Here is a 25,893-nt window from a genome sequence, read left to right on the forward strand (position 1 = left end):
GAGTTTAGAGAAAGTGCTTGTGAGAATGGGTGTGATTGGGTGATGTGGCATGTTGTAAAGAGTGCTTACTCCTGGAGAGTAGAAAAGCGCTATATAAGAGTCAGTCCATTTACCATTACACTGGCAGAGAACATTTGGCATGGATTTTTTTCTTGGACGCAGGCCACATACTCAACTAAATGGTAAATGGACTGGTTCTTATGTAGCACTTTTCTACTCTCACTGAGCACTCAAAGCACTTTATACAACTCGTGCATTCTAAGCTGCATTCTAACCCAATCATACAAGCGCGTTATCTAAGGTTTTTAGTGTTTCTATCAAACATTCACTCGCATTCACACTCCGATGGATGCATCGGAGGGCAAAATGGGGTTAATATCTTGCCCAAGGATATTTGGCATGTAGACTAAAGGAGCCTGGGATCAAACCACCAACCTTCCGGTGAGTAGGTGACCCGCTCCACCACCTGAGCTACCGCCACCCCAGCTCTGCTGCTGCTCAACTCACAAATACATTTTCCTTACAAATGTGACACCATTAAAGGAGAAATAAACAGGATTCACAATGGTATAATATTTATTGCTGAGAATTATTTTTACAACAAAGAAATCTTTTGTTACATTGTTTTATCTTATATATAAAATCAATAAGCATGCATTAGCTGCGGTGTCAGTGACAAAAAGCTGATTTTCTTTTCAGTGTCTTAAAAATAGTTTTAGTCCACCTCTGAATCTGTTTATTAATTCAACAGCTCTGTATCACATTTTGGATGAAAAAAATCTGACTTTTTTTTTTTTTTTTAATATGAGTCTGATTTATGTTGAGGTCACACACCACCCAAAAAAGTAAAGAAAGGAAATAACTGGCAACATCTGTCATCAGTCCCACTGAATATTTTTCAATATGCTTATCTTTTCTTGAAAATATAAATCTTTTTATGCATTTTTATGTCTGTAGTCACAGTTTACATCAAGATTTGTAAATCAGTTGATGCTATCATACTCCTTCTTTCTTTTCCTTAGTAGAGATATCAATTGTCTTCCTTTCAAGTACATTATAATTGGTAATCATAACACTGCAGATCAGTGCTTTAAATGATCTTCTCTCCATTCACAGAAAAATCAAGTCCTGCAGCATCTAATGAGGAACTTTACTCCGAAGTCAGATTAGAAAGCAGTCTCGGTAATAAATATATAAGTCTATATAAAAATCTATAAGTTATAGAAGTGCATTCACATTTAATCACATACATATAAACATACATACATGTATATATACACATACACATATAGCTGTGGTCAAAAGTTTACATACACTCATCAAGGGCATGAGTATCATGGTAGTTCTCAGCTTTTATTAATTTCTTTTGACACAGTTAAGTGAAGTCAACATATTTTCAATTGGGCTAATGTCAGAACTTTGAGCTTCGGGAATGAACTTTCCAATGGGACAGTCCTAAACAACTGTATGTAAGTACAAGTTATTCAAATTTCTCACCACCTTGCCAAGGTCTGGAAGTGGTTAGAATAATGAAAGGAGGACTACCTCTAAATTCTTAAACTTCACCCTTACTCAGTAGCTAGAGGGTTTAAACTTGGGCACAACTGAGTGTTTCAACAGGACAATGATAACAACCACAGATCAAAGTTATTTTTTTAATCGATAAAGCAGGCTAAAAGTAAACCTTTGGAATGGCTTTCCCAAAAGCTTGATCTCAAAAATTAATCCAGAAGCTTGCTTATTGTGACCCAAAGCACTTGATCAAGGTGCAACTTGCTGAAGGACCTCTTACCAAATTATTTGTAAGAGTGTATGTATACTTTTGACCCCATATGTACACATTTGTGTAAACTGGGGAAAATCCCAAACAAAACATGTACACCCAATTCTCTTTATTTAAAGGCCCAAAAGAAAAAAAAAAGATTAAATCATCATGTGCTGAGTCTGGGGCGAGGGGGATTACTCACCCATCACTGGAGGCGGAGTCAGTAGTTAAACAGGTCCTTGGTAGCAGGAGATGGATGAGATTCACCTTGAGTTCCTTGAGGATCTGGATGTTGTAGGGCTGTCTTCGTTGACATTCCTTTGCAACATTGCATGGACATCAGGGGCATTGCCTCTGAACTGGGACACTCACTGTTGGTGGTTCCCCTTTCTAAGAAAGGGGGCCAGAGGGTGTGCTCCAACTACAAGGGAATCAAAATTCTTAGTAAGCCAGTGAGCCACTGATAGAAATATATTCTCAAATCTCCTTTCTTATTATAGAAGACATTCCAACATATGCCGAGATCAACCGTCACAATAAAGCAAAAGCTAAGGAAAACCAGGGTAAGTAAAGCCTGCTATAATCTCCAGTGTTGAACTTGATAATTATTATAAAAATAATAATTTCTGATTAAAAATTAAGTCTTTTTTCTTATTTGTGTATGCATTTTAGTTTATATTAATAATTTACTGTCATAATTAATGATTGTGAACTCTAAAATTGTGAATCTGTTTTACTTTTTTGTTTGTATGTACTCACAGTTTAAATCACTAACAAAAGCTGTGATATTGATGTTTGCTTGCCTTTGTCAATTGCCTGATCCTTTTTGTGTTGTGGATGTGTGTTGTTGTTTTGTTTAGGGTTTTTTTTTCCTTTCAATTTTTGGCCAACTGTATGCATCAGTTCCTTCTGAGTCTCAAAGAGATTTGTTTGGTAGTTTCTCTTCTATCTGTACCTTACACAAAGAGTTGGTGCACCCATAGATTGTCTTATAGTCCATCTTCTGCATTATCTAGTGTCTGTACTGTCCTGTTCTAGAAAGCAGGGTTAGCTAACAGCTCTGAGTTGTAATAAGTGAAACTGGGGTTTTCTGTTCCAGAAAGAGTGTTAACTTCAACTCTTAGTCGGTTTCTGGGGTGACAGTCTCTGTAAACCTAACCTGCTCACTGGCAGGTTTTCTTCTATAAACTCTGAGTTTCTCTGACTCCTCCCCTTCTTCTAGACTTGAACCAGCTGACTGACACATTCATTTCCTCATTCATAAAGATGCATTGACAAGTGAATTACCGTATTTACCGGACTACAAAGCGCACCCGAATATTAGCCGCACAAGCTAAAATCAGGGGAAAATCCTGTTTTGTACATACATTAGCCGCACCTGACTAAAAGCCGCAGGTGTTTCAATGTTGACTTATCATATGTAAGAGAATATGCACAAAGCGAATTGTCAGGAAAGAGATGGCTGTTTGGAGACACATCACTTTTATTAATATTTTGAAAAACAAGTTATGGGTACATATTTGCATAACTTTTTAGGTATATGTACAAGTAGCGGTAATTACAAGTATGAAACATGTACTGTGCTTCATAAATGAGTAACAAATGTAGTACATAACAATAACCTATAGCACACCAGAAAAATAGATTCGGCCTACCTTTTAGGCTCAGGTGCAGTGACACGGCTTTAACAAGAAGAAAAGTCAGTCATTCACCACCATCTTTCTCTTCTTCCTGCACACTAAAACCACCAAAGTCCTCTTCTCCAGTGTCGGAAACGAACAGGCTCAGGATGGCTTCGTCATCCACTCTCCGCTTCTCTCCTTCGTTGTCACTTTCAAAACCAAACAAATCCTCGTTGTTAGTGTCAGAGTCGAACACCCTCAGAAGGGCCGTGGCGGTGTCCTCCTCTCCATCATGCAGCAGTCCAGCCCTTCGAAATCCGTTGGTGATCGTGGATGTTTTCACACTTTTCCACGCTGTCAGAATCCAGTGGTGGAGTTGAGCATAACTTGCTTTTCGCAAGTTTATCGCCGCTCATCATCCACGCCTCCCGCTGAACGCGTAGCGCTACTTTGAAGTTTGTTTTTTTGCGCTACTTCGTACGGCACTACGTTGCCTGGCGGACAGACATGTGACCAACATACCACTCTTGAACCCCGATCAGGCAACGTAGTGCCGTACAACAGCGGAACAAACAAAACAAATCGTCTTACGATACCACAAAAATCATGGACAATCCATAGAAAAGCCGCACCTGACTAAAAGCCGCAGGGTTCAAAGCTTGTGCAAAAAGTAGCGGCTTATAGCCCGACAATTACGGTAATTTGCAGAAGTTTATGTTTTAACAAGAACTGAAATCCTAGACTTGAATTAGTTTGCTATTTTGTGTACTTAACATGACTGCTTCCACATTCATTCAGTTAGTACCAAGTATAGGTGCATTTTTTGAATTTTTGTGTTCCAGGTGCTGTATGTTCATTTTTCTTACCGGTGTGGCAGTTGGTGATACATTGTGCAATTCTATTTGTACTCGTTCCTTTTATTAGGTTCCCCTCCCCTGCCCGGCTGTCCTGTCTTAGACATTGTCATATTGTGTACCATATACAATGTAATAATTGAAATAACATGGATAAAAGTGACAAAATAAACAGATAAACCCTGAAAAGGAAGTGCCCATAGCAAATTTATAGAGCTGATCTTGAAAAACCAAAATGTGTTTGGAACAACAGTTTATCACATTTAGTTAGGAACTGGACCCAAATGCAGGACTTTCCTGGTTGTGGCAGTGAATTTATTTACAGTGTTAGAACAAACAGTGCGATTTCTTCCGTGGCAAAATTCCCGACTCTTGTGCAGTGCTCTCCTCCCGATCCGTAGTGCAAGATTAATCCAAAATGACTTATTTACAGCAGTGCTCACTCCCTGCACTGAGCCACTTAGGACAGGTCAGCTGTTGAGGACATGACATTGATTGCAAAAGCTGCCAGACAGGATAGGATTAAGAAAAAAAAAATACTGTTGTCTTCTTTTCTGTTTTTAAAGATTGACATTCATATTGTGAATATCAATCTCTTGTCATATCTTATTTCTTGGTCCTCGGTATTAAAATGAATGGTCTGCTATTTTTTTTACCCATTGGCATGTTGAATTGCAGTATTGGGGATCCACTGATGATTGCTTTTTTCTCTGCTCATGCATCGGGTGAACATATTCAGATTTGACTGAACTAACTCTGATCAGCTGTTCTGGAACAGAAGACACAGAGTTGCCAATTTCAGAGTTAATCAACTTATTGTTTGTTTTTAAAGTCAGAGTTTGATGAATATGCTTCCTGGAATGGTGCCACACAGGGGGGTTAAAACAAACAAACAAACAAACAAACACACAGTTTTGTGTAATAATAATAATAGTAAAGAATATTATGAAATTCATACGATTTATGTCAACTTCTAAGGCTGTCCACAAGTTCAGCAGCTGTATATCATTGTTTTCTGCGGCATAAATGCATCCTGAGATCTCATTTCTTTTTAGAAGACAGTCCAACGTATGCCCAGGTCAACCGTCACAATAAAAGAGCATCCAAGAACAACCAGCGTAAGTAAAGCCTGCCATCCTCTCCAGTGATGATCTTAAAATTTGACTGGAATAAATAACATGAAAATCTGCTTTACTTATTTTTTTACTTGAATACATTTTAGTTTGTATCACTAATATGTCATACTCTGTATTTGTCTCAGATACAATTGAGAACTAACTTAATTGACCTGTGAGTTAAAGACTTACTTTTTATTATGAGTTTACAGCTAAGCCTTTTAAATAATATTCTCTCCAGTCACAGTAAACTCGAGTCATGCATCAGCTGATGAAGCAGTTTATTCTGAAGTTAAATTAGGAAGTGCCCTCTGTAATTAAGCTAACATGACTGTTATATTTAGTGATTTATTTGTACTCTTTAGCTTATAATATTGTTACTAAATGATAATCCCTATGTCCTTTTTGTGGCTGTTTTACAGGTCATTGAACCGAATTGTAGCAGTAAAACCAACCTCAAGCTTCTTATACAGAAATGTCTGTAGCTTGTTCAGTATTTTGTACAGTTTTTTTAGTGATAGTCATCATCATTATAATATACAGTATACAATATATATAATATATGGTACAGACAAGGTGTTTTCATTTAGTGTTCATATTATCTGTATTCATTTAATAATAAAACATGATTTAAAGTTAGCTTTTGCAGTGTAACATAAGATAGGTTCCTCTATGGGTACAAAGAAATACTATAAATGCATGTATAGAAAGTTTTTGAACATTACCTAAAAGAGGACTGATATAATACCGTATGGATTTAAATGTGTGAATAAATGCATTTCTTCATGGAAATTGTATGCAGTTATAGTTTGGGTTTTTATCTTTTTTTATTTTGGCCTGAGCAGTGTTTTTGTTCTATCATGATATAGCTCTACAATATAATTGTAAAAATGTAAAGGATTTATCTTTTGTAACTTTCAACTAAATGACCATGTATACAATATGAATAGCAAATCACAGAGACAGCTTAAAGTTAATAGACATTTAGTACTGGGGTTCTATTATTTTGAAAAACGAGTGTTTAGAAAATCCAATCAGAGTAAATTCTCCGCTATAAAAATTTTCCTCTACATTGGACCTAATAATTTGCTCATGCACCATTTTTCTTCCGATCTTCACTGAAAATGGGAAAATACTATTTTCAGACAAAGACTCAAAATCTCAAAATTTTGGCAATCTGGGTTGGTCAAAAATCAACCAAGCAACTTTTTTTTTTTTTCTTCGCAATTTTGAGACCAACTGAACAGCTTTATCCTTTCATCTCTGCATATAATGTTGGAACACCTGGGCTTGAGGTACCCCTGTTCTGAGTGAGCTTGGTTATAAAAGTGCCCTCCTTTCTGCAGTCACACCTCTCCATTGCTCTCTGTCTGGATTTTTGTTTAAAGCCTTCTGACTTGGACAAGCCAGGATATAGCATGATTTCTTGAGTCATTTTTTGTTGCTTTCTACATGCTTTGCTATGCATCCTGCATTAACGATGGGCAACAACATTTTGGTATTGATCCAATGTAGTGTGCACTTTATGTAGTCCTGTATTGATTTACTGTTTTATGTAGCACCAAGGTCTTGGAGGAATGCTGTCTCGTTTCACTGTGTACTGAACCACTGTATATGGTTGACATGACAATAAAGCCACTTGACTTGAGTTTATATGTCTGTAATTGTTAGATGTATTTTTTTAGGCTGTAAGCTGTAATCATCAAAATTGTAAAAAATGTAAACAATGAAATATTTAACTTTACACGCAATTCAATTCAGTTTTACTTTTAAAGCATCAAAATCACAAAAATAATAATACAGGAACAAAAAAAAGTCAGACCACCCCCTCCAGAAAAACTCCTTTTTAATAGGAAGAAATCTCCGAAATATAAACCTAAAACATAAATAAATTACTCACTCTACTCGACTATACAGCTCTAGCTCTTTGTCCCATATTTCCTACGTCAATCTTATAACACAAAGCACAGTACAATGATGGACTGTGTTTACAGCAGATAGGCACTAGAGGGTGATATTATGTCATTTATAATTTATTGAATCTATGTTAACCTTTGGTAGAAATGGTTCCAAGACCTATCAGTCAGTGTTTGACTGCAACCTGTCTGCTAAACCCTGCAGTATCACAGTAACAGCTTAGTACAAATTGCATCTTTTGTAATCCTAAATAGGGACTAAAAATAGCAATCAAAACTACTGTTTCAAACATATTCCTACATATATTATGTAGAAATGTATTTCATAAATACGGTATATTATTCATTTTGCTCTAACATGTTTTCTCTACACAGACAATGTCCTGAAAATGTCATTAGTTTAATTGCAGAAAACATTAGTTTAACCCTTTAAAGTTATTCTCATGACTTATTCTAATAACAGCCACAATAATTACCAAGCCAAAAATGACACATGAAATAAAATGTAAACCCTCATGCAGCTGTCAAGTCACTATTCATGAGTTACTATTTATCATTATTGTGTTGACAGGGGACATGTTCAAAACTGAAGTATTTGTGGTTCCTCATAACGAAGTGGGAATTTCAATATAACTGCAGTTGTGAGAGCTTTATTTAAAACAGGAAAGGGAGGAGAGATGGTGTGGCCTGAGAAAAGGACTCCGCAGAAAGCAAGTGTGCTCACGCTGATAAGAGATATAGCTTCCTTTCACCCACACTTCTCTTTTTATCTTGTTCATATGCATCAGAGCATCAAAGTGGAAACATTTCTCACAAGTACAGAGACATTTTCACCATTTTCAGTGTTGAATGTCAGGATGGGACATGCTTTCTTCTGTGCATCTGGGTTGGTTTGTAAGTATACAGAATATTTACATTATGCAATGTCTATTTTTATATTAGTTTCTTTAAGAGCGCAGACAGTATGGTATTTTTATCCACTTCACTTTGATCACCTTTTAGTTAATGCAGGGTAGCTGGCACAGGTCTAACTTAACTTAGTAGTGACATTGTTAATTACACACAATACTGTCATCAGTAAACCACCAGGAAGTTTTAAATGCAAGGTTAATTTTAAGTTTTATAAGTATTAACTTCTATTTCAGTGCTGAACACACTTCTGTCTTGCGGACAAACTGAAGGTGATTGAATGCTTTTTCTTTTGTTTCTGTTGCATCACTTCAGATAGATATATATCACATAAATACCATCAACCATATTTTATTTGCAGAATTACTGCCAGTTTAGGCAGTAATTCTGCATCTTATTTCTTTAACACAAACACTACTTATGCGTGCTGTGATTACTCATCTTTGCTACTTGAGCAGTTTCTTTGACAATGTATTACGACAAGGAACACAAAACTAATATAGTTACTAAAGATTGTGTAAGAAAATGACAAAAATATCTTGAAGAACTGCTGAGTATTGTTTGCTTTACTTACGTGGACATGCATGTGTTCATTCTGAAAGATAAACCCAAACCTGATCTCAGTGTGTCTTCATCATGGCTGAGTCCTGGGGCATCAGTGACTCTACACTGCAGTGTTAGAAGTCACTCTGCAGAATGGAGGTTCTACTGGTATCAGGCTTTTTTCAAAAATTCAAGCAAGGCCTACTACTTTGAGCTGCTACCAGGTGGTAAAAATGGAACTGCACAAAATTCCTACATTGTTCATGGACAGAAACAGACGGCAGGATATGCATGTAGAGCTGGAAGACAACAGCCAGAGCATTTCACTTCGGACAGCAAACCTGTATTTGTTTGGTCTGCAGGTAAGTGTGAATGTAATATCACTGCCATGATGCATAACAATACAGCTTCTGTTAATACAGTTACTTCAAGAAACACTTAGATTCCTAATTTCATAATATCTCAGTGGCTGTTTTGATCCCACATTACATGTTTCTAAGATTCTAGTTCAGCAACTGCAACTGTCAAAGTGACTCCTGACAGAGTGCAGCACTTCTCTGAAGAGTCTGTCTCACTGCGCTGTGAGGGGAAACCTTCTGAGTGGAGAGTGATGAGGCTGAGTGAAGCAGGCTACCTTGCAAACTGTTCTGTCTGGGGAACAATGAGTGGATCCACCTGCACGATCAAAAATGCTACAACCAAACCAGCCGTGTACTGGTGTGAGTCTAAACTGGGTGGCTTCAGCAATGCTGTCAACAACACGGTGCAAAGTAAGTATTTTTACATCCTTTTTTTCTTTTTTTCTTTTTTGTTTGTTTGTTTGTTTTCCTGTATGACTCTGCAGGTTCTGCCCACATTGTGTCACAGTAAGCATCCTTTCAGTCAATAAGATTATATTTTTGAAAGTGTTAGAGTTATGTTTCTGTAAATATAAAAATGCAACATACTCATTCCTCACTTTTATCTTATTATTTTTTTATTCAATTTGTCATTAATGTGAAAACATTACCACAGGCCCCAATCTTTCTGCCTGAGTTTTGAATTTTTGTATTTACCTTTTATGTTTAATTGTTCTGAGTTTTTGAGTTTTGAATTTTATTTATTTCTGGTTTGGTTCTTTATGGATATCTGCTCAGTTTTGTCTTTAGACTTTTGCAAATTTCATTGGTTTCAATTCTCCTTGCCTCCCTGTATTAAATCTGTTATTAAATCTCTGTCCCTGTCAATCGGCCGAGGTTAACCCAAAACCTTTCCAAGCTCTTTAGATTCCTGTCTTAGGTGCTTCTTTGTTTAGTCACTTCCTGTTTTATTTTAGTAGTCTCCTGTTCCTGTCATGGTCCTGTGTCTCCAACACAGTATTTTAAGTTTTCTGTAGTATTTGGTTTCTTGTGTTTAAGTGTTGTTTTTTTAAAATTTCTTTGCAATATTAGTACATTGTTATGGTCTCTGTTAGCCACTTCCTGTTCTGCTCTGACAGTCCCTCTTTTCATGTGATGTGATGTTCAATTTACTTCCTCTGTCTTGTCAGTTACATTCAGCAGTGTCAAATCGTCAACAGATTCGATACTGTAGTTAATGCTCACCCTTCTACTCACTTAGCTGTAGTCAGCCTGCAACCCACAGCCATGCAACTCTCTCCCGTCTCCTCACTGCACCATAATCTAGTATGAAAGAACAGACACCTCTCCCCCACCTTTCACTTTCACTCACAACCAGGTTCAGAGACAAATAGTAAGACTCCACTTGGGGAAGTCTACTGGACAGATGGGGCGAGTCCCTGCCTCATCAAGGGCTGTGCCTCCATCATCGACCAGCTCCGATCTATAGTCAGGCCACATTAGGAACCTCTTCACTTATCTTAGTAGCTCCACTTCAGACATCAGCAGATGTCATCATCTAACTTCTCAATTGTGTTTATGCCGATCTGGACCAGCCAGCAAGCACTGTGAGGGTCACACTTTTTGACTTTTACAGTGCATTCAATACCATCAGGCCAGCCCTCCTGGGTGATAAGCTGACAGTAATGCAGATGGATGCTTCTCTTGTGTCCTGGTACCTTTACACCACAGACTTCAGCCACTGCACTGAGACCTGCCATCTTCAGATGATTTCTGATAACTCTGTGAAGGGTGAATTCATCGGTGGGGATGATGAGACAGAGTATCAGGCTGTGGTTCACTCTTTGTCTCATGGTGGGAGCAGAATAATCTGCAGCTCAATGTGACAAAAACCAAGGAAGTGACTGTGGACTTTAGGAGGACCAGGAAACCAGTAAACCCTGTTTTATGCAGGGGGTCGACAGTGTAGACAGTGTGGAGAACAATAAATACCTCGGAGTACACACTGACAATAAACTGGACTGGGTTAAAAGCACAACTCCACTCTACAGGATGGACCAGAGCTCTCTCTATTTTGTGAGGCAACTGAGGTCTTTTAACATCTGTCAGACAATGCTCTGAATTTTCTACAAGTCTTTTGTAGTTTATTATGCCAACAGACTTAATAAACTGATCCGTAAGGCCAGCAATGTTGTGGGGATGGAGCTGGACTCCCTCAAGGTGGTGTCGGAGAGGCGGATGCTGTCCAAGATAAAGACAATGTTGGATAACACCTCCCACCCACTCCATGACATGTTGGTCAGTCACAGGAGCTCGTTCAGTGAGAGACTGAGATTACCGAAAAGCACCACTGAACGACACAGGAAATCATTCCTGCCTGTGGCCATCTCCCTGTACAACGCATCCACTTAACACACTGTTTGCTGCTACAACTACACGTTTCTTTTCCAAATATTTATTTATAAGTGACTTATGTATGTATGTATGTATATATATGTATATATTGTACTATTCTTAGTTAGCGTATTGTCTGTCTTGTCTTAATGTTGGTTTAAAATGGAGCACTGTAACAAAAAATAATTTCCCCCAGGGATCAATAAAGTATTCTGATTCTGATTCTGATTCTGATAACCAGGGCCGTCCTCTAGTACGTATTCTGATGTGACATTGTCTGACTGTTTTACAGAAAGCAATATAATACTTGTGAGCCCCGTCCACCCAGTTACTGAGGGAGAAGCTGTTACGCTCCACTGCAAACTGAGGAACAAAACTTTAAAATCCTCTGTGCTTTTCTTTCGAAATAATAACCTCATCAGCAATGACACCAGAGGGAGGCTGAATATCCCTGCAGTGTCAAAATCAGATGAAGGCTTTTACAAGTGTCAATATTCAGAAAAACAGTCACCACAGAGCTGGATGTCAGTAAAGGGTAAGTTTGTTTAAAACTCTTCTTCAGCCCTTCTTTTTGCAAATACTCCCTGCAACAACACTTTTGGTGTTTTTATGTGAATATGGATCATTTTAAATCACATTAATGTACTAATAGTAGTGAGTATTCATACTTTGTGAAAACAACTGAACATAAAACTTAAAAATAAAATGTATTTGTTTTTTATTGTAGCGGTATCCAGGCCTTTAAAGTCTTCATTTACTGTGCAGATGATTATTGGATTTGTTTGTGGGATTTTACTGATTGCTATCCTACTCGTGATTTATCTGAAAGTCAAAGGGTGAGGCCTTTTCAATTGATTAAAATCTGATTCTGCCTTCAGTTTCTAATGCAAAATAATATATTTTCCTTATAAAAATTGAGTAATCATCTTAAAGAGCATACATGTTTATTAGTTATCAATTATTTCTATTCACTTTTTTTTTTTCAATATTCTTAACATTATTTTCTTTCAATTATTTTACAGAACACAGTGCAAACAAACCCATGTTGATTCTGCAGTTTCTGAGGTTAGCCAGAATGCATGTCAGCTTGAAGCGCTCTACTCTGAAGTCCATGGTCAGTTTTGATTAACTAACCCAAATCTGTCATGGTCCTGGGTCGTTGACCCAGCGTTTTGTGTTTTGTGATTATTTTCCTCTGTTCTAGTTATTCTGTGTCCTCCCCCCTTGTGTCCGGTTCGGGTTCTAGATTTCCTGTTTTGTTCTGAAAGTCTGTGTCTGTTGTCATTGTGTTCAGCTTGTCCTCTGCTCCTCATGTGTATTAGGTTCAGCTGTTCTTCCCTCCTGTGTGTGATTACCTGATTACCTTGCGTTTGTATATTTAGTGGGTGTCGGTCTATGTTCATTGTCGGCTCGTCTGCGTTCATCCATGTATCACTGCATTCTTCCGTCTATCTCTGCGTTCTATGGTGTTCCCGTCTCTGCGTCTCTCTGCCCCGCAACCCTTTTGTATGGTCTCAGGTTTGGCATTTAGTTCTCCCAGTTTAGGTTTCCGTTTGTAAAGTACTCATACCTCGTTGCCTGTTTTTGTCACCACCACCTTTGTAAATAAAACATCACTCGTATCATCAGTTTGCTGCATCTTGGGTCCTCCTTTTCCTCCACACCACACGGCTCCCTCCGCCAGCCGTGACAAAATCTTCAAAAGTTTTTAAAAGTTACTGACAAAAAACCTTTATGATGTACCTTTTTTAAATGTACGGACATATTTTTAAAATTAGATTCCACTTTTGCAGCATTTCAGTTTCTGAAATATCATTAAACTGTCTGTTTTCTGTCATCTTTTAGATGATAATCTGCTGTATGCCCTGGTAATGCACAAAAACAAAGGTGAAACCCAGAACAATGCAGGTATTTTAAACTAGCATTCAATTCAATTTTCTGTTCATGTTAGTTAAACTTGATTGTTTTTGTAATTTATGTAACATCTAACACACATAATCTGGACCTTAACTGGTTTCTCCATTTACAGGTAGACCATCACAGGCAGCAGCGGATGGCGCTATCTATTCTGAAGTCAGACTACAGGAAAACAGCTCTTGGTAATATAGGCACATATTAAGTCTACATCATCTGTATATATATTTTCATCCAAGTTCATAGAAAGAAGCTTCAGCTTTACAGCAAGAATTTCCTGAGTTTGAATCGACCTAGTTGGACCTTTCTGTGTGCAGCTTGCATTTTATGTGTGCCTGTGTGGGTTCTCTCAGAGTACTCCGCTTCCTCCTACAGTCCAAAGACATGCATGTTAGGTTAACTGTGTCTGTGAATGTCCAAAGTCATCTGACTGTGTTAGCCAAAATGTTCAGGGTGTATCCCACCTTTTTCCCTGTGACAGCTGGGAGAGGGTCCAGGAAGATTTTCTCTGTAATTGAACATATTTTGCATCTGTAGCCCTTACAGTTGTCTGGATTGGTGTTAAAGCTGCTTCTTTCATTTTTTTTTTTAATACTTTTGCACTTTTCCACTTGAATTCTGCTTGTCCTTCAGTCTTGTCCACACTTCCACTTAAAATCTAAAGGTGAGAGGTCTTTCTCTGAGTCTCCCCTCTTTTGTAAAGTCCCCCTCCTGTTTGGAAATTGTTTATAACATATTCTGTTCAAACCTGCCAAACTGTCAATAAATGTGTCACTGTTAATTTCTGTGCCTTTTTAGTACCACATAAAGAATATATATAAATATCACATGTGGTGATGTGCTATACAAATAAACCTTACTTGATTTGACGAATAAAAAAAATGTGGTCATCATTAACAAAATGCATGTGTAATAGTGTGCTCCAGAAAATTTTCATTTAACGTTACTACTACTGCTAAAATGTGATCTTTGCATAAATTTTTAATTTTTAATCACATTGGGGAGTGAGAGGGGGACTCAAGGTTAAGACTGCATTCATCAGCACTACTCAAGGGAGGATCATTCTACACTAGGGGAATATTGCTCACCACAAAGCCAAATTATGTGATTTGGTGAATTTGAAATTTAATTTACTGATTAATTAGTAAATTAAATGTGAAATTTGCCTTCAGTTTTTACATTTTGTTGCAGTTATGTATGTTGTTAACTTGCATGAATAGAGAGCAGCCAAGTTAAACACACCTCCAACATCCAATGAATACAGAATCATCAGAGCTACTGAGTCTGACAGTGGAGGATACAGCTGCCGGGGCAGAAGGGACTATTTCTTCTCAGAGTGGAGTGATATCATCACACTGACTGTGTCATGTGAGTTAGAAAGAGCACTACCTGTTGCAGCAACAAAAGATAAGGATGGCGCCAGTGTCTGGCAGCCTCGCCTCTGTCAGTGCACCCTAGGGCAGCTGGATGTCCATTATGGGCAGTATGGTGGCACTGTGGTTAGCACTGTTGCCTCACATCAAGAAGGTCCTGAGAAGATCAATTCCACCATCAAGCTGGGGTCTTTCTTTGTCGGGTTTGCATGCTCTCCCCACGTTTGCGTGGATTCTCTCCAGGTACTCGAGCTTCCTCCCATAGTCCAAACATATGCAGTTAGTGGGGATAGGTTAACTGGTAACTCTAAATTGCCCATTGGTGTGAATCTGAGTGCAAATGGTTGTCTGTCTCTGTGTGGATGGATATCAATAACCCTAAAGTATATCAATAACAAAATTGCTCCAAGATATTTTTCCAATTGTCTCCCAGTTTCTCACTGTTACAGGACCCATAGATGTGATTTGTCATGTGCTTTTCTAAAAGCCAAAACACATGGACAAAACAGTCATTCTGTGCATCAGTTTGTAAAACACAATTTTATGTTTATCTAAATGACATTATGAGTGACAGAATGTAAAATACAAACACTTGCAGCATAAGCTACATAAATATTTACTGAGTTGTTTTGCTGCTATCATATAAAAAAACGTCTGCTTAATTACAAAAAGGTAACAAACATGAACAAATCAGATGGTGTTGTTGGGCAAATTGTGAGGAAATGCTAAAAGTTTTGTAGCATTTGGCTGCATTTGGCGTGTTGCAGTGAACCCAGCTGTATTTCAGTAATAACTATTACGATCAGATTGCCAGAGCAACTGTGGGGATCTTCTCGCTTCGCCTTATTGCTTGAGGCTTCACTTGTGATACATGCAGCATTGATTCTGCAAATAACTGTCAAGTCTTATATGGCATGCTTACACCTCTGTTACTTTGCTGGGCTGGAGTTCATTATCTATAAAAACACATGCATCAGAAAATCAAAAAAGAAGGACAAATGAACTTACAGCTCTCACATAACAGTTGTGTTTGCAGTTGTGCTCTGTTATCCAAATGTTGGAGAATCAGTGTTTATTTTTATAGTTTTTTTTATTTATGTAGTCAAAGATTTAACATTTTTATTTCTGTGTGGTTCTGTGCTGTGTGATTACTGAATGCTATTACACAATTATGTAAACAGTTATCTATGAATGCCTTAGTTTTAGAGCTGCATTTTTAGCAGCCGAGAAAAGCTGAGAGAGGGAGCAGGACTTCATCTTGCCTCACACGTTAGTTTCACTTGCTTCCTGTGGGTGAATTTATGACCAAACCACAATTTCTTCATAATGGAAAAACACGTTAAAAGAGTCTGCATTGATGTAATGGGATACCTCACATTAGTGAAGTTCAGCTTTGTCAGTTAACATGAAAAATTTCACTTTTTTAGACACACATTTCACTGTTGTGAAAGTGCCAGGATCATTAACACGTGAAAATTTAGCCCGGGTATGTATGGCACCTCTCTTTATCAGTATAATTTGATACGTTATTCATCTATTAAGCATTTTTTAAAGTGCTTATAAAACTTGGTTTCGTTGGTCGCAGTCTCTCCCAGCTGTCTTCAAGTCAAGTCAAGTGGCTTTTATTGTCATTTCAGCCATGTACACTTGTACAGTACAGAGTGAAATGACACTGCATTCCTCCGAGACCCTGCTGTTCACATATAACGGACAAACACAGAACTACGTAAAGTGCAATGTAAACAAAAATAAACAAGACAAGACAGTGCAACACTAGACAGAGCAGGATGATACAGACACAAGACAGTGCAATGGAAGAAAGCAAAATGCTGAGTATTGTGCAAAAGTAACTTGGTGTCTGTAGGTGTGTGTGTGTGTGTGTGTGTGTGTGTGTGTGTGTGTGTGTGTGTGTGTGTGTGTGTGTGTGTGTGTGTGTGTGTGTGTGTGTGTGAGAGAGAGAGAGAAACTGCAGATAAGTGCTTGGTAGTGACGTGTATTTAAGTGTGCATGTGTGTGTCAGTCCAATCACTGAGTGTTCAGGAGTCTGACGGCTTGCGGGAAGAAACTGTTCTGTAGTCTGGTAGTGAGGGCCCGGATGTCTTAATGTGAAAAGTACTGTGTACACCCTGTTACTTTGTTACAAAGTGCTTTGAGATTACTTTGTAAACTCTAAAAGGAAATAAAAGTTTAAAGGTGCATTTATTAATCAAGCAGTTTAATATTTTTCTTTAGTGTGTCATCAACGGTTTGTGGCCCTCAGCAATGAGTGTACAGTAGTTATGCCTACAATCACCAATGATGGTTGTGAGAGTAATTATTATTGCTGGTAAACCTTGTACCAAACCTAACATGCAGACAAGTAGCAGACAAAGACAACAAAATGTTCTCAGTGAAGTTTTCAGAGAGAGAATAGTGCATTTCAAAGGTTTTGTCTGGCCTTAAAGTTCAATATGTTAAAACCCTTAACTATAACTAACAAAGAAAAAGAGTCAATTGATGAGACTCTCAGCAGCCATAATAATCACATTACTAACTTATAACATTATAACTTGGTGTTAGCTTGATATTTGTTAATAATTTGAAGACACATATGAGTCTACAGGAAAAAAATAAAAACTTTTCACAAACTTACGTCTGCCTGTTCCTCATCTCCCAGCATGCTTAAATTAATTTACAGGGATCACGAATACCTTTTATAAGTTCCAGTAGAGTAACAGCATGCAGGTAGAACAGAGTTTTGTTTTTTTTTACTGTTTAGATATTTGTTGATATTTACTGCTTTTTTTTCCCAAAGAGTTTTGCAATAAAGTTCTCAAACTTTTACACGAAAAGCACCCAATTTTGTTTCCTGTAAATTGCATCTATTCAAAACCCTGCAAGAATACCGCAGACCTTGTGTGTTAACGTTAAATACATGGCGTTCCTCTGCTACAACCTGCCCCATTACTGGGGTGTGTTGTAACACATGCTACAGAGAATTGTAACAATTAGAAAAAAGAAGCAAAAACTGAATCCACACCAGAGAAAGTACACAAGAAGTGGTTTAGTGGAATAAAGGTTTTTGTGTTTTGTGTTCCCTACAACTGACCATAATCCAAATTCACTCTTTTGTGTGGGTGTGCAAATTAGTTTAACAGAAAAAACTTTCACAACACCACAAATACTTAATAAACATTTTTTTTTATTATTAGTCCCATGCGACTTGTCAGTCATTGTTTAACTAACTGTATTTGCGTAGTACATTAAAATAAGCAGGGGGAAAAAGCATCATAGTTTAATATAAGTCATTTTATCTGTAGCTGTTTAATTACTTAACAAAGTTTAGTGCTGGTCAAAAAAAAATACTTTCGTAATGCAAATTATCATCGGTGTATTTGTATTGTTTAGTTTCACTATATTTGTATGACAGGTCATTTGATAAAAACTGCTTGATAAGTTTGTGCAGCACCAGGACAGTATAAACATGTCACAGTATGCTGTGGCCAGATCTTCTTAAGGTGTGTTAGTTCTGTTGAAAAAGGGAAGGAAGCTGAAAGAAGAAGTGTTAAACCCTCTTTGTTTCCTTCTCAGCTCTTTGGTATCTGCTGTGCTGCTGCTTCACTCTCTCTCTTTACAGAAAGTTGTAGAAGTTTTCAGACGTGTCACTGCTGGATGTGAGGATGGGAGCCACTTTGCTCTGTGAGCTGGGCCTATTCTGTGAGTACATCACTGACTTCTATTGTTTGATTCATACTGATCCATAAACACGTTTTAGTAAGAAGAACAGAGCATCAGTCGTTTGTACCATTGCAGGTCATGTGATCAGAGGACTCTCATGTTTGTTACCAACATGTTTGTTTGTAGACTGGATTAGATTTTAGTGCACTGACTCAGATCAGAGTGGAGCTGGTTTAGTTTATCTAAGAAAGGTTTGTTTCTCCATCAGTGATAATTTGATGCATTTAAAATCATAATTTAAAACCAATCATAGTAGACACTAGTAAAACCCCAAATGTTTTATTTATGCCATACTTGATTATTTGAACCAATGTCTGAAGTTTCTGTCTTTATTGTAGTGCTCTGTACGCTCCTCTGTACTGGACACACTCAAGGTGACTGAACAGTTGTTTTATTTTATTTATGATTTTTTTTTTATCTCCACATACGGCATCACTCTTTAGCATTTTATCTTTCTGTAATTCTGTATTTATTTATTTAGAACTGACATTTTAACTAAAAAAAAAATATTTTATGAACACAAACACAGATTGTTTCATGCGTAAAAGTGTTTCAGATTTCTAATGGTGTGTTTGTGTTGGATTCTAGCTGCTGTGCTAACTATTGAACCCAACTGGTCCAGTTTTGTTATTCAAGAGTTTGTTACCTTCATATGTGACATGAATGAAGGTGAAGACGCTGACTGGGAATACAAAATCAACAAGGATGGTCGAGAATTTATCCCCTACAACACACACAAAGACTATACATTAGAAATTAGCTCTAAGGGTGACAGTGGTGAATATCAGTGCTCTGGTCGCAAAAAGAGGTCACATAAAACAAAGAACAGTAATACTGTCTCTATAATTGCATTAGGTAAGTCCTCTGTGAACAATAGCATGTATTGTTCTGTTCAAATTATTTCCTTCCCTTCTTTTTTATAACAGCAGATAAACTCAGGGCCACACTGACAGCAGGAACAACAATCATACCAGTAGGGGGCAGTGTGACACTGACCTGCTCTGTGCAGAGCTCTGATGGATGGAAATATGAGTGGTTCAGACGAACCCAAACAACCTCTGAAGGTAAAATCAGAGATCAACAAAACAGAGATATCAGAGTATGTGAAGGAGGAATCTACCGCTGCAGAGGAAAAAGAGGAAACCCAGCTTACTACACTGATATAAGTTATGATGTCACCATTGAGATAACCTGTGAGTTCAGTCACTTAGTTTGAAATATACATTCACTCATGATTATCAAACGTACAATGTTGAGTTTTCTGTGTTGATTTCATGTTTCTGTTTGTATCTCAACTGTTAATATGTGTGAACAGTTTCCAATAAAGTTGTTGTAAAACAACAACCCAACTGGCCTCAGATATTCAGAGGTGAGACGATCACTCTGACATGTGAGGTGCAGGAAGGAGGTGAAACCACTGAGTGGGAGTATGAATGGAGAGGACCCAGCACACCCACACAGTGGACACACAATAATGATGTGACATTCAGAGTTTCTGAGTCCAGCAGTGGAGACTACATGTGTAAGAGTCGACGCAGAGATGACTTATATTCTTCAACAGAGTGGAGTGAAGCCTTCACATTGTCAGCATCAAGTAAGTCATGTGTGTATATACATTATTATTATTATTATTATTGTAGTATTTTGAGGCAAATGAATCTAGTGAGTTGAACCACCTAACTATATAAGCTAAAATATTTTATATTTGGAAGTATTGAAAGTCATGATTTTCTTCTGAAAACCTTCCAGTATTCATTATTGACAAAGCTTCACTCATTTAAATTTCAATACTCCCATCCATCCATCTTCTTCCGGCCCTGGATAAATGGAAGAAGATGGATGGATGGGAGTATTGAAATTTAAATAAGTGAAGTTTTGTCAATAATGAATACTGGAAGGTTTATCCAGAAGAAAAACCATGACTTGTATTTTTGAAAAAGGGTCAAAAGCTGGGCCCAACTCAATCCAACCGTAACATAAGATCTAAAAGCCTAAAAAGAACAAAGTGTTGCACTTTGCAGAGAATTTAAAGACATAAAAATACTTAATTAAATATCATAAAGAAAATCATAAAGAAACCATAAGGTCATAAATTGCTGTTAATGTGTTTTTGTTTCTACTTGATGAAACATCATGTGCGTCTTCTTCTTCTGTATTAATGCATATGCTATAATTATTGAATTATGTGGCTACTTACTAGATAATAAAAAAGACAGAAATGATGAAAGAGTGAGTTGACGTAAAGCCATCAGTGTTAAAGCTGCTCGGAACCTTTAACTGTGTGGTCACAGGAAATGGAAGTAATACTGCTAGAGCATCATGCACTGAAGAAAAGGTCAAGGTCTAATTTAAAGGCAGATAATAGCCTTGCATGCCTCAGGTAGCACAGACCAGGGCAGTGTGATCCTGACCTGTAAATTGTGATGTTAAATAATATGTCTTTTTTCTCCTGCCTTTGTTCTACATACAACAGCAGTTAAACCAAAGGCCCAACTGACTACTAACAGCAGAGACGTTCCAGTAGCAGGCAAAGTGACTCTGAACTGCTCAGTGAACCTGTCATCTGAATGGAAATACTTCTGGTACAGAGGTAATAAATCCTCTGAACCCCTGACTACACAAGATGCTGCTCCTTCAGACGGACAAATCAGTGTCTCACAGGAAGGACTCTACAGGTGCAGAGCAGGAAGAGGAAACCCAGTTTACTACACAGACTACAGTGATCCAGTCAACATTGATAAAAACAGTGAGTTTGACTGAAAGTTAATGAGTATACAACCTTCAAAAGATTGTTGTGAGCCTTTCAATTTGACAATATTCAATATGATATTTGTATAATATTTAAAGTTTGAATAGCTCTTGTTTACCACTGGGTCATTGTTACAAATTGACTTTAGCTGCGTAGAAATACCATAGTTTTTGAAAACATCAACATTATTTATAGGTTAAAAGGTTCAGTACTACAGAGCCATATTTAAAGTATAACTATGCAATAATATATATTTTTTCCTCTACGGCTGATTTTTAGTACATGTAATTTTGCTAATTGTTGACAGAAGTTACACCATCACATCGACATATTGTGGTTTAAGTAAGATGTTTTTGGTCAGTGGAGACCTAACAGCACAAAAGCACAGCTCCATCCTGTATTGTATTAACAGTCCAGGATACTGGTGGTTGTGTAATAGTGCGAGAGATATTCTTAGTACACTTTTGTCCCCTTTGTACTAAGTGAGCATTGTCTATATACCACAGAATACTACTGCAGAAAACAATACTAAGTATTGTTTTTGACCATGTCCATCCACCTTTATGACCATAGTGTACCCAGCTTCTAATGAATGCTTCCAGCAGGTTAACGTGTCACAAAACTAAAGTCATTACAAACTGGTTTTTCGAATATGACAATGAGTTCTCTGTGTACTCACAGCCACCAGATCTCAATCCAGTGGGGCACCTTATGGATATGGTTGAACAGGAGATTTACATCATGCATGTGACGATAACAAATCTGCAGCATCTACCCCCCCCCCCCCCCCCCCCCAGACACACACACACACACACACACACACACACACACACACACACACACACACACACACACACACAAAGTAAAGGAGAGGAAATGATGATTCCTGCCATGCAGTGACATAATTATAAGAAGATTTCCATAGGTGTCAATATACAGGAAAAGAATGTTGGGCTCTAGCATATGTTTGTAACCTTCAGGTTTATGCAGAAATACTGTTATTAGGAATATGTGTTGTTCTTGTGCCATTAAAGAACTCTAAATCATTTTGGAGAATCTTTATACATAAATCTAATTAGAACCTAACATTTATTACAGCAGAGCCTGGGCCTGAAAACTCTTCGTTTCTCACTCCTTTGATTGTTGGACTTGTTTGTGGAATTTTACTGATTCTTCTTCTGCTGTTGTGTCGCTTCAAACTGTCAAAGGGTGAGGCCATTTCCATCTTGTTTTTGCCTTATTATGTGATCTAAGTATTCATGCATCTAGTCTGAAGTAGATGTACTGTCATTGCACCAGAGCAGTTTGAAATTATTTTCTTTTTTGTTGTTTTACAGATTCATGCTTTAAGAGGTTGGTTCAACCCTTCCCACCCCTTTTTCAACCTTCTGGAATTGTTACATTTACAAATTTATGTTATATTTTTATTCCTCCAGGCCTCAGAGCAAAAATCAGCACTCTGCTACAAACCACATGACCAAGCAAGATGAAACTCAACACATTTCTCCTGTTCAAGGTCAGCCTTCACCCTGAATTGTTTTCTTGACAAATTGTAAACTCTGAGCTTAATACATTACGTCCTGATTAGCTGTATTAGAAGATGCTCAAATTGCTATATATGACTATTTATTTTGTATTATTTATTTAACCATTGGCTTGATTTTACTCTGTATGTGATTCCTTTTTCTACAAATCAAATAAAGACATCAATGACACAGAAAAAGGCACAGTATGTACCATGGAAAATAAAAATGAGTAGGACTTTTAATAATCTTTTTTTTTTTTTTTTGTCCCGTTTGGATCTTTAGCCATCAGACTTGTTGTCTTAAGGCCAAGAAAGATGCCAAGCGGATTTATTTTACCAAGTGGATCATCATGGCCTTGCCATATTGGTCCATTTGATTGACCTTTATTATAATTATGAATTTATTTTATTTTCAGTTGCTACAAACGGGACAGACATGACTGGGGATAGGACAGGGGGAAAGAATGAAAGAAAGAGAGGGAGAGAAAGAAAACCAAAGGGGAGAAGGGACGGTGAGAAAGGGGGGAAGAAAAAAAGAAAAACAAACAAAACACCTGGATCACCTGCATGGAGAAAAAAAACAGAAGAGAAAGCAAACAAAAAAGAGCAACATAATAAAAAAACAGCACCATCACAATAAACTAGCTAGCAGTAGATAACAGTAGATACTAAATATTAAACGATATTGTGCAGCACGCAAGATAGACAGTGCACAATGTGCTTTGAGGCAGCAGCCAAGAAAGCTGTAGTCCTCGTCTGTGAACACCCGTGTGTACACCTGTGTGCATACCTGTGTGGATCAGCATGCTTGTATTCCAAAGGTTTCTCCATGTAACGATCTGCTAGGGAGTGTGGGGAGCCACAGCCCCGTCTCCCAGGGTATGAAGCAGGTATGGAGGAGATCCAGGCCCCAGATATCCAGAGGCCCCAGAGTACAAGGACCCAAGGAGGACCACCAAAGGGGGGGAAACCGTGCCACCCTCCTGGGAAGAGCTGAGTAGAGCCCCAAAGGAGAGGTCACCCCGCAGCTACGGAGCAGAGGCCAGAGGGGGTTGCAGTGGCGTGCCCGCGGGCTCTGCCGGCAGCCAGCTGTGTCAGAGAGGACCGAGCTTCAGGCCTCGAGGCCAGAGGCCTGAGGGCATCCCACCCCTGCCGGGCCACAGGCACCCGGCCCCGCCAATCAGCCACCAGGAGTGAGCCGGTACATATATGAGCGCCCAGCCGACAAGGACCACCAACACACCAACATCTGAGGGCATCAGCCACCGGCAGGGAGTGTGGTGAGGGGAGATAGGCCTCCGTACTTTAGAGGGCCTGAGATGTACCCAGAGAGGTTGGGTTTAAGACCCAACCTGACATATAGACACAGACGAACAGGCACACGCGGACACAGACGTGCATTCCCACCCCATATGCACAACCAAATACTCGGCACTCACCCAACGTGTAGACAGACACAAATAGACACTGCACAGACAGTCGCACTCCCCAAACTCTATATCCCAGGTCCAGGTAACCCCGCCCGGACCTTTAATAATCTATTAATTAATGGATAACTGTTTCACTATTTCAGTTGAATCAGAGGATGTCACATATTCTTTGGTGGAGCTTAAAAACACCACTCCAAGGAGTAAGTACTTTATGTTGGAAACATTTAGGGGTTTAGATGTTTTTAAAGCGAGCAATATTTAAAGAAAATAAAGAAAATTGTGTTTTCTTTTTTTTTCTTTTTTTTGTTTGGTTTTTGACATTTGTCTTATCCTTCTGACAGAGAAGCCCAAGATACCAGAGGAGAGTTGTGTTTACTCTGATGTTAAAATACGACCTTCCACAGGTACAGTACAGTCAGTGACAACAATCCTGCTTTTAAATGTTTCTTTTTTTAATATCACATAAAGAATAATCAGCAATCTGTATTTTATTCCTTGGTGTCGCAGTAAGACATTCCTGGAGAAACCCATCTGGGAACAGTTAGGAGAAATTTAGGACTGTTTTTGACAGCTGGTCAGTCAGAGGCAATCAATTTTTTCACCCCTTACTTCTACAGTAGAAGTGTTGTCATATCATCTGTTGATTATCGCGTCTTAACAAAAATGAAGAAAAAAGTGCCAACTGAAGCATAAATCTTTGTGACAAGGCTAATGTTTAATGTTATGAGACCTGTATCAGTAAAGTCCAAGAAAGCCCTAAAGAAGTGAAGGTTGGATGGATGTGATTAGGAGCAGGACTACTTATGAATTCAGTGGTAGACTTTGTTTTAGACGTTAGCCTGTTGTACGCACAGGTCTCGAATATTAAATCGATAGCCAAGACAAGGAAAGGTAAGTAAAGTAATATATCAGATAATTTTTTCTAGCACTTTCTCTTCCACAATTTATAAATCCTGAATAAAATTTATAAACACGTACTGATCCAGTTTAAATTACAATCTTGCTGGGAAAATGTTTTTGATTAATTGTCTATTTTTATTTATTTTTTTAGGAAAATCAGATCCTGCCACAGCCCATGAAATGGTTTATTCTGGACTCAAACCGGGAAAATAACTTGGTGACTGTACAGCAGTCACCAAGCCCCAGCAGAGATTTTTCACTGTAATTATGTACTTTTAGACACATTAGAATGTATTGTAAACAAAATAAATATATCTGCAAGTTACCATTAATTACTGAGGAATTTTTTTGGCTTTTTCTCCAGCTCAATAAAAAGTTCTGTATAAACAAAATCAAGGGAAATGATGACAAAAGAGCAACTAAACCCTAACCAATTTAATCCAGAATATCCCCCAAACCTAAAAATACCCCAAATTAAGTGGCAGTGGTAAACTTTTAAAACTATCAGTCCCTTTTTTTTTCTTTTCATGTTTGTAATATAGTGTGCACTTTGGGGAGAGGGACACTGGATTGGTGAACTGGGGTGGTGGTTCCCCTCTTCAATAATAGGGACTGAAGCATTTCAGTGGATCATGCTCCTCAGTTTCCACTATACAGGGAGTGCAGAATTATTAGGCAAATGAGTATTTTGTCCACATCATCCTCTTCGTGCAAATAGCCCAAAAGCACAAGGTGTGCAATACTCAGAGACATGGCCAAGGTAAGAAAGGCTGAAAGACGACCACCACTGAACAAGACACACAAGCTGAAACGTCAAGACTGGGCCAAG

General features: G+C 38.1%; 3 protein-coding genes across 5 annotated transcripts in view; all 3 read left to right on the forward strand.

The window, feature by feature from the left end:
* The window catches only part of LOC113018948 (obscurin-like), a 53,018-nt gene extending 46,918 nt beyond the window's left edge, over nucleotides 1–6,100 (forward strand). For all 3 annotated transcript variants that reach the window (XM_026162403.1, XM_026162404.1, XM_026162405.1), the window contains 4 exons: nucleotides 1,117–1,182; nucleotides 2,266–2,328; nucleotides 5,297–5,359; nucleotides 5,779–6,100. In XM_026162403.1, the coding sequence (XP_026018188.1) occupies nucleotides 1,117–1,182; nucleotides 2,266–2,328; nucleotides 5,297–5,359; nucleotides 5,779–5,786 (200 nt within the window). In that variant the 3' untranslated portion in view covers nucleotides 5,787–6,100. The remainder of the gene's footprint in view (nucleotides 1–1,116; nucleotides 1,183–2,265; nucleotides 2,329–5,296; nucleotides 5,360–5,778) is intronic.
* A 2,033-nt stretch (nucleotides 6,101–8,133) lies between these two features.
* LOC113018958 (uncharacterized) lies at nucleotides 8,134–14,165 on the forward strand. The gene is made up of 10 exons (XM_026162420.1): nucleotides 8,134–8,166; nucleotides 8,418–8,453; nucleotides 8,784–9,086; nucleotides 9,225–9,494; nucleotides 11,749–11,991; nucleotides 12,184–12,292; nucleotides 12,479–12,570; nucleotides 13,302–13,364; nucleotides 13,486–13,555; nucleotides 13,610–14,165. Exons 4-10 carry the CDS (start codon nucleotides 9,335–9,337, stop codon nucleotides 13,614–13,616), a joined length of 744 nt encoding a protein of 247 aa, XP_026018205.1. The 5' UTR covers nucleotides 8,134–8,166; nucleotides 8,418–8,453; nucleotides 8,784–9,086; nucleotides 9,225–9,334; the 3' UTR covers nucleotides 13,617–14,165.
* A 5,274-nt stretch (nucleotides 14,166–19,439) lies between these two features.
* On the forward strand, nucleotides 19,440–25,341 carry LOC113018959 (uncharacterized). The gene is made up of 9 exons (XM_026162421.1): nucleotides 19,440–19,653; nucleotides 19,776–20,054; nucleotides 20,934–21,206; nucleotides 22,308–22,418; nucleotides 22,547–22,562; nucleotides 22,646–22,725; nucleotides 24,308–24,364; nucleotides 24,506–24,568; nucleotides 25,216–25,341. Exons 2-9 carry the CDS (start codon nucleotides 19,979–19,981, stop codon nucleotides 25,275–25,277), a joined length of 738 nt encoding a protein of 245 aa, XP_026018206.1. The 5' UTR covers nucleotides 19,440–19,653; nucleotides 19,776–19,978; the 3' UTR covers nucleotides 25,278–25,341.
* Nucleotides 25,342–25,893: the final 552 nt, after the last annotated feature.

Source organism: Astatotilapia calliptera, chromosome 3 (genome assembly GCF_900246225.1).
Source record: "Astatotilapia calliptera chromosome 3, fAstCal1.2, whole genome shotgun sequence".
NCBI lineage: Eukaryota > Metazoa > Chordata > Actinopteri > Cichliformes > Cichlidae > Astatotilapia > Astatotilapia calliptera.